The 8,183-nt window shown below is 38.7% G+C and overlaps 2 protein-coding genes across 2 annotated transcripts; both read left to right on the forward strand.

Moving 5' to 3' along the window:
* The first annotated feature begins 176 nt into the window (after positions 1 to 176).
* On the forward strand, positions 177 to 2,234 carry LOC149037777 (uncharacterized). The gene has a single exon (XM_089187407.1). It carries the CDS (start codon positions 770 to 772, stop codon positions 1,754 to 1,756), a length of 987 nt encoding a protein of 328 aa, XP_089043533.1. The 5' UTR covers positions 177 to 769; the 3' UTR covers positions 1,757 to 2,234.
* Positions 2,235 to 4,673: 2,439 nt separating this feature from the next.
* LOC149037778 (uncharacterized) lies at positions 4,674 to 6,814 on the forward strand. Its single transcript, XM_089187397.1, has one exon. The coding sequence runs from the start codon at positions 4,781 to 4,783 to the stop codon at positions 5,921 to 5,923; it is 1,143 nt and encodes a 380-aa protein (XP_089043523.1). The 5' UTR covers positions 4,674 to 4,780; the 3' UTR covers positions 5,924 to 6,814.
* Positions 6,815 to 8,183: the final 1,369 nt, after the last annotated feature.

The raw sequence follows: 8,183 nt of genomic DNA on the forward strand, positions 1-8,183 counted from the left end.
TACATTTTTATTCTGATTTTATTTACAATTCGCTTTTCAGACAAACCGATTATTTCGCTTACTGCACGCAGAGTGGAGAAAATTAAAAATGATGAGTGAGAGTGTGGTGCATGAATAATTTACTTTCGCTTTAGACTTGAGATTTGAGAGGAAATGAAAATCTTGTTTGCGGTAAGCTTAGGTGAGATAGAAAAAGTTACAAGCGAGACTCAGAAGCATCAAAGTATTACGGCTCTGGTTTTTGTTAACACTGATGGAAAGAATCGTAGCAACTGAGGAAAAGCTTTCATCTTGTACTCCTTTTTGACAAGATCTCTTGATGATCATTTTGGTTTAAGTTTTTGTTTCCTTGCACATTTCATAGGTATTAAAGTGCATCCAAGATACGCCTTGTATTACCAACAGAATTTGGCAGAAATTGTCAAAGGGTTATTATGAATAAGATCAACTCTATCAATCATTGCTTCTTTTTTGTTTTTTTTTTGTTTTTTTTTTTTGAGTCATTGAGTACTGACGAAGACAGGTGATTTGTAAGTGATTTTCCAACACCTAAATCTACAGGAAGGTAATTTATTGTACTTTGTGAAATCTAATTTTCAAAGGGAGAGTAGCATCATTTTTTTAGTTCGAATAATAACTGGCTTGAGTCGCTAGTAAACTCGTGGAATCAGTTTTGCCTGTCGAATGAAACACGATTCATCTACTGTTTTACTTTGGCCTGCAGATCTTACGCTGCGATTGAACATTGCCAACGACATTTTCATTGAACATGATGGGCCCTGTATCTTACTGTGAAACAAGAAATTTTCCAGTTGCGAACGCAACTGATCTTTTCCACGCAGTATCTTTAGGCTCAGCTGTGATTACCGCGATAACGTTCCCTCTAACAGTGCTAGGAAATGCGCTGGTTTTGCTGGCTATTTGGAGAAATCGGTCGATGAGAAGTCCATCTTTTTTTCTTCTCGGTATGTTATCCTTTGAGTACTTTCTATGTGGTCTGATTTTTCAACCATTTTATGCAGCAAAAGAGCTAGGTGTTGTACGGAAAAGTCAGAAACAGGAGGTAGTGGTGCCTTCGTCAGAGAGGAGTGCGGCTGCGCTCTATGTTAACTTAATCGCCGGCGGCTTCGGAACGATTTTAATGGCTACTACCATATCAACTGTGACACTTATGGCTTTGGAAAGGTGGATGCACATAACACAAAGACGCTGGGGAAATCTGAGTCGCATTTATAAACTGTTCGTCGCGCTTCTTTCCCTGCCAATACTACTGGGGGTGTTTCGTTCGCTGGAATTAATAACACCTGGGTCGTTCTGCACTGCTGTAAATACACTTGTGATATGCCAGTTCTCTTTCTGTTTTACAACAACCACCATCACTTATGTTAAAGTATTGTTCAAAATTCGTCGCCACAAACGACAAATTCAGGCAAATTTTTCATCGCAGAATGCCCCAAGGTTTTCGTGCGTCAACGTAGCGAAGTACAAGAAATCTGTGTTGACTATTTTTTACCATCTGACACTGTTCTACTTGTGTTACTTTCCATTTGTTGTGAGTGTAATTTTATCGTTATCATTTGAAGACTCACTAGGTTTAAGAGCGGCTGTTAAAATATCATTGATGTTACTTTTTGTATCATCTATGCTCAACCCTTGTCTTAACTGCTGGAGGATTAGGGAAATTCGCAACGGAGCCAGGATGGCTTTGAAGAAATTAGTCTGCAGAGGTGAAAACGAACCACAGTCGAGGACATGATCTGAGCTAATCCAAAAATGAAAATGGCCTTCGAAAGGCTAATCAATAATATTTAGGTTAGTCTACAAAGAGCTAATAAATAAAGGGTGTAAGTTTTTAAAGAAAATGCAGTTTTGAGTCAGTGGGGATAGGACATAATAACTTTGTTTTATTAACTGAGTTGATGATGTTAATAAGCCACCGTATAGTTTCGAGCGTTAACCCTTCGTCAGAGTCCTTCCTTTGAAAGCAATTGCACGACTCGAAGTTCTGTGGCGTCTTTGTTCTAACGTTTTTGAAGTTGCACATGTTAATTGCCTAATTAAATAATTTTGGTCCGTGCCAATCTTTTGCCGATCCAGTAGCCAGTTTGTTAAAATTGGAACTGTAAAACGTTTATTTTACATCTTACTTTGAATGCAAGACAAAAATTTTATATTGAAAGAAAAAAAAGCAAAGCAAAATAAAACGGAACGAAACAGAACAAAAAATAAAACAATTCAAAGTAAAGAAAATTAAACCAACAAAACAAAAAGTCCGGAAACATGGTTGGATGCTTTGTTTAATGTTTTATAAATATTGATGTACGTGGGAAAAGATGCAATTTAGTGCAAACAAATTTCTTTCTAATTTGTACAGCTGACACCTGATCAAATTGCACGGGTACAAAATATCCTAGGAAGTACATTTCCATTAGCTCTATAAATTTGAGCGCAATTTGTAATGAAGTTGCACGGTTTCAGCAGCATGTTACAGGCATTTATTTAGTAAACGGGTGCATGTGGCAGTAGCGGTAGATTTAACCAAAAAAGAGGCGTTGTTTTTCGCGCTACATTGTTCATTCCCTGTCTCATATCAGTCGTCTCTCTACTTATAAACTGAAGCGCGTGGGTAGGATGGGAAGGGGAAAAGGACAGATTCTCTTTCCTCTTCTTTCCCATAGTCCCTTTCGTTGAGGTAGTGCCAGTCTTTCGCGATCCCGCGGTCGCGTATTAAGATACGACAGGAGACGAGTCAGTTTCAGCCCTCGTTTTATTTTCAGTCCTCTTTGACGCTACTTTCGCGCCCCGATTTCTAGATGAACGCCTGGAACAGGCAACGATCTTAATATTTCTGTTTGGCAAAGTAATTTAACTCTTCTACAGCGTATATTTGGAATTTGGCCTCCAAGCTGACTTTCCCGCCACACCAATGACTCCATTCTCGCTTCTTGGAAAAATAAAAAAAAATATTAATCCCGAGATGGTTGGGATTTTCTCTTGATAAATAACTGTAATTTGGCGTTCTGTTTTTTTTCAATGTAGAATAGTTAATAAAAGTGTATGGTTTGAGAATTTTGTATTAGGGTTATTAAAAGGTAATTTGGTATTATTACCTGAGTTGTTAACGTACATTAGTCACCATTAAGAGTTTTAAATCTGATGTTTCGAGCGTTGGCCCTTCGTCTTTCGCTTTGACGATACTCTCCCACCAATGCAGCACCTCAGTTTCTTTAAATATTTGCCCCCTTTATTCATTTATCTGGATCATACGCTGTTTCACCTTAGACACGAAGTTAGAAAAAAAGTAAGCAATAGCCTCAACTCTGTGCAGAAGCATGCTTCGTTGAATATGTATGGTCAGTATCTGTTAGGCAAAGCAATAAGCTTTCCGAGATCGAAGAAAGAGGAAAACTGAGTGTGGAGAGTCAGTCGATGATCAAGGATAAATGTACGGGCATGTTTGCAAGTCGATTGAAGGTTACTGCGCGTACTCTTCCTCAGACAATTTTTTGCAGTGCAGAAAGAAAAATGTTCATAGGTCAATAAACGCCGCCTTCGAATAAACGCCGCGCTCGAATCACCAAAAATTTAATAAGCAGTTTCCAAGAATTTGTCTTAAAGATAAGTTATTTTTGCTCCGTCATGTTCGGAGAAAAACCGCAAGATTTATTGGGAAACATTTATCTCCCAGAGCCACTTTGAACCAATAAATACCGCACCTGATAGCTGAATATTTTAATTATTCATTATGTTAAAACACTGAGTTAACGAAAGAGATAAAAACTAAAAGGAGAAGAAAGTTATACTTGTGGAAAATACAGTATGTAATTGTCTACAGATTAGATGAAAGAAAAAGAATCTTGAATCTCTACCTGTGCGTAATAGCTCAAGGGTTATGAGAGAAATAAATTATGCATAAAAAGTTTCTCAGAAAACAGGAAGTGATTCATCATTCACGGTTTCTGAGAATATTATCACCTGTTCTTGAGCTGTCTGTAAATCGTAGTGGTTATTGAGTGCAATTTAGCATGCTTCCCTAAAGATACAATCTTGTCCACCGATCTTTGAAAAAAATTTAGACAAATTCAGAAAGCAATATTTTCCGACACGTTTACGGGAAAGAACATGGCGGCGAATGAGCCTCTTGTGATCTGTCTACTGGATCGTCTGTGTACGATACATTAAGACTCGTGTAACTGCTGGTTGATGGAGGAACAGCCATTTTTGCGCAAATTTCTATATTTTGTTTACCCACCGGAAAATTTACAGGTCGTCTGAAACAAGAACGAGGCAAAGTTTCAAAGGCTAAAGTCGAAAGGTGTAATATTTGCAATCCAATGGGAAATGTTATTCCCTCCCTCAGGTGATCCACCGAACGCAGAAGTGTTCGACATCACACTATTGTATTTACTGCTCCGCAATATTTTTTATCTTACGGCGCCTTCAACTTGATGGCACGAAATGCCTCCGCACGAATTCAGTGAAAAAGGCGATAGAGACTTCATTCGATCTCTTGGAGAAATCTGAAAAGGATGCTCTCGTTCTCCTGTCTATGTTTCCGGGTTCATTGGACTCAGATGCTGCTGAGGCTCTTGTGGAAGTATGTACGAACTCTATAACGCTGCCTATTTCGATCCTTCCGTCCTTGAAAAACAGGTCTCTCGTTGAGTAGCCAAGATCCCAAAGATATCAGTTGCATTCACTGATCAAAGCCTTCGCGAAAAATGTCTGTACATCAACACCTCTGTTAGCTAAGGGAGAGAAAGTGGCATGTACTCATTACATGTGTCGCCTCGCAAAAAATTCCAATCTCTTTTGGGGTAAAGACACTTGCAAACAGTCCTTCGACGCCTTTGATGAAGATAGACAAAATTTTGAGCACTTTCTTCTGGCCTACACCCAAGGAAGGGAGAATGAAGACATTGCTGTCATAGACTCCTGTGAAGAGTTTCTCGCCAGTCTTCCTCAGAAACTAATGTACCTTGAGAAGTGTGTCCTTCCCAGATTTTACACCGAGTTCTTAACAAAGCTAAATGGAACCGTCCATCCAGATACTCATCCTGTGCACAAAGCGGAACTGTATTGTCTTCTTGGAGATGAAACGAGAAAAGTGGGAGAGGGAGAAGAATACGAGGACTGCATAGAGAAGGCACAAAAGCTGTATTTAAAACACAAAATGAAATTCGGCGCGAGCCCTTTGTCAGAAGTTATATATCTCCACAGTCATGCTCGCCTTATCTCAGAGAAAAGGATACCCGACAAGTCTAAGGAAGTGTACGAGAAAGCACTCAAAATCTGCGAGCAAAAGCTCCCTAATCATCCTGAACGGGTGGCCACATTGTTGTTTGCTGGAAGAAATGCCAAGCGCCGAAATGAATACGAGCAAGCTGAAGAACAGCTCAATCAAGCTTTGGACCTCTCCAAGAATTGTCTCGGTGAACATGTTATGACTGCTCAGTGCTTTAAAGATATCGCCGACCTCCTGTTCTTTGTCAAGAGAAAGGTACCAAAAGGTGAACGTGGTTTTGATACTGTTCTTTCGTATTACGAAAAGTCTCTGGAAATGTTAGAACATCTGGGCATGGATGGCCACAAGGAGACCATTCTAACTCTGAAGAACTGTGGATCCTGCCACAGTAGCAATGGTAACTATGAGAAAGCAAGAAAGTTTTTGGAAAGAGCGGAACGTGTTGCCGAGAGAGAACTGGAGAACGATCATAGGTGGAAAGTGATGGTGAAAACACAGCAGGCCCTTGTGTTTGACAAAGAAAACAGAGAAGATCAGATGATAGAAGCAATGAAGAGTGGACTAAAAATGTGTTACAAACTCGGAAAGACTATCGAAGATCTAGGCAACAAGCATGAGATCCGGAAAGTTCTACACCGTCATCCTAATAAATTTCCAAAGGATGAGTACCCTCGCTGAAAGGAATGGACGCTCTTTTCATCCTGAATGAAGAATGAATCGACGAGGAACTTTAAGCCCTTCACTGAACAACTGACTTCACATTATATCTGACTTGAAGATCGGTATGTTACTTTTTTAGACTCATAATAATAAATCTACCTCTCCAAAAGTTATTTTGCATAATGAATTTCAAGCAGCACTGCAGCGTAACTCTGGGTTAATCAAGCAGTGTAACCCTCTAATAAGTGGGAGATTCGATTTTTGAATTTTTCTTATACATAAATTAGACTCCAGCGAAAAAGCAAAATTCCTTCAGTTGAGCATTATCAGTTACTCGTTGTAAAAATTTGTCTGACTGCGTTCAAGTAGAAAGGTTCCGAAGATAGTACTTGTCGATGTGTTATCACTTTCACAGCCAAGCTTACCCTCAAACTTACCAGGTTGCTTAAATGTATGTGAGGAGGATGTTTAGCGAATTTTAACCTCATGTCTGCGATATGATTGCTCCAATATGGGTTTGTCCTCACTCCTCAAAATTTTGCAAATTACTTGTCTTTCATATCAAAATATTTAAGCGATGAATCTTGAATCTAAATCACCGATGTTACTGTGTGATGTTAGCCATAGGAAAATTAATTATTTGTAGAAATGTTACGAAAGAGCTGTTATAAATTTTAAAAGTAAAATCATTTTGGTTTTTTTCTACTGAAAAGAATAACATATTCTTTGCTCTTTTGGTGTTAACTTTGACTGACCCGCTGAAGAAATATTTTAAATATATCTAATCGTAACAGCAATGATGAAACGTGTGAATAAACATTATCAACGAATATATTGTGATTCTAATGAGTAAGTATAGTTCAAGGGGGTAATAGGATATTTGGTGTAAGCTGCTATCTCAGGAACGATTAAAAATAAGGAAATGAGGGAAAACAGGTTAGCGGAGATAATCCTGTAAGACTAAAGCAAACCCAAAAACACCACTCACCCTTCATGATACATGTTTTGTTTTCATTATTTATCATAGACAAACAAATGCAAACTTTATCGTGGGAAAGTTTGAAAGACTAAAATGAGAACCTTTATAATTTAATTTGTCGTGGCGGACTATTTTCCGCGAACCTTAGTTATTTTTATTTATTTCACAGATAACTATGCATGAAATAATAACAGTATACCCAATTCTGTGACTTCTTTCGGAATACGATATCCTGGATGACCTTGTCTAATTGTTGGCCAATGCACAACATTTCGTGGAATTTGCTTGGCTTCCAAGAATCCTTAAGATCATTATCTTCCAGACAACATGTATATCCGCTTCTAATATCCAGAGTGAAATGGTGTCATGTTCTGGGTTACGTCTAGCATCTTTTAAGTTCTGTGAAGACGGCTCTTTAAATGTTTTTCGAATTCCATGGACGCGTTTAAACTTCGCTTTGTTGGCCATTCGTCAATTAAATCTCATAGACGAAATGCTCTTTACTGGAAGTCAATTGAAAGAGAGGGAACAAAGCGAGTTGTTTAAAAGTTGCAATATCGAATCGGCCTCGAATTTTGTTTTTGTTTCATGAAAGTTTCTTTTGGGAATTGAGAATCAGTCACCGTTAGATTTAATAGAGAGTTACCATGGCCTGTTCCAGAGGCAAACGAGAAAAAAAATGAGAGGAAAACAGATTTTCTCTCACATGCTCTTTCGCTCATCTCTACCGGAAGGCTTGGTACAGGCTACTGGGTTCCAAGCTTGGAAAAATAAAAGAGCGCAGAAGGAATTAAAACCGAGAATTAAAAGGCTTGCATTATCATAATGTTAGTCATGGGTCAGAAGATACTCAACTTATTTGGGTTGCAAATCAGGAAACGCAATTGTGTCTGTCGAAATGAAAGTGTTTATAAATATTGAAAGCACTATCATAAGCATTATCAAAACCCAGCCGAGCGTCCCTGAAACTATACAGTCCATTGCACATGACGCATCTGGTTAATATAAGAGGAGAATAAAGAAATATTTCTCTTCTATCACTCCATTCACACACCTATAACATTAAAAGGCGAAAGGAAAAGAAACGGCTGAGCTTGACAGCGAGCAAGATGATCCACGGAAAATAAGTCCAAGTTGATTGACTCTAGAAGAAAGGGGAAATGTCATGAAACACATTTTCATTACGCCGGCGTCTTAAACGCTTGCCGCTTTCAATATCTTTTTTGCCGTTTTCCAACGTTGCATTTCAGAAAATCGAGAAACTGTATTCTCCTCTCGCCCCTTCTCCCCTCCCCCCCT

This window comes from Pocillopora damicornis, chromosome 11 (genome assembly GCF_964200805.1).
Source record: "Pocillopora damicornis chromosome 11, jaPocDami1.2, whole genome shotgun sequence".
Taxonomy (NCBI): Eukaryota; Metazoa; Cnidaria; class Anthozoa; order Scleractinia; family Pocilloporidae; genus Pocillopora; species Pocillopora damicornis.

Coding starts and splice junctions, on each gene's coding strand:
- LOC149037777 (XM_089187407.1), top strand. CDS start 770: ATGATGGGCCCTGTATCTTACTGTGAAACAAGAAATTTTCCAGTTGCG.
- LOC149037778 (XM_089187397.1), top strand. CDS start 4,781: ATGTGTCGCCTCGCAAAAAATTCCAATCTCTTTTGGGGTAAAGACACT.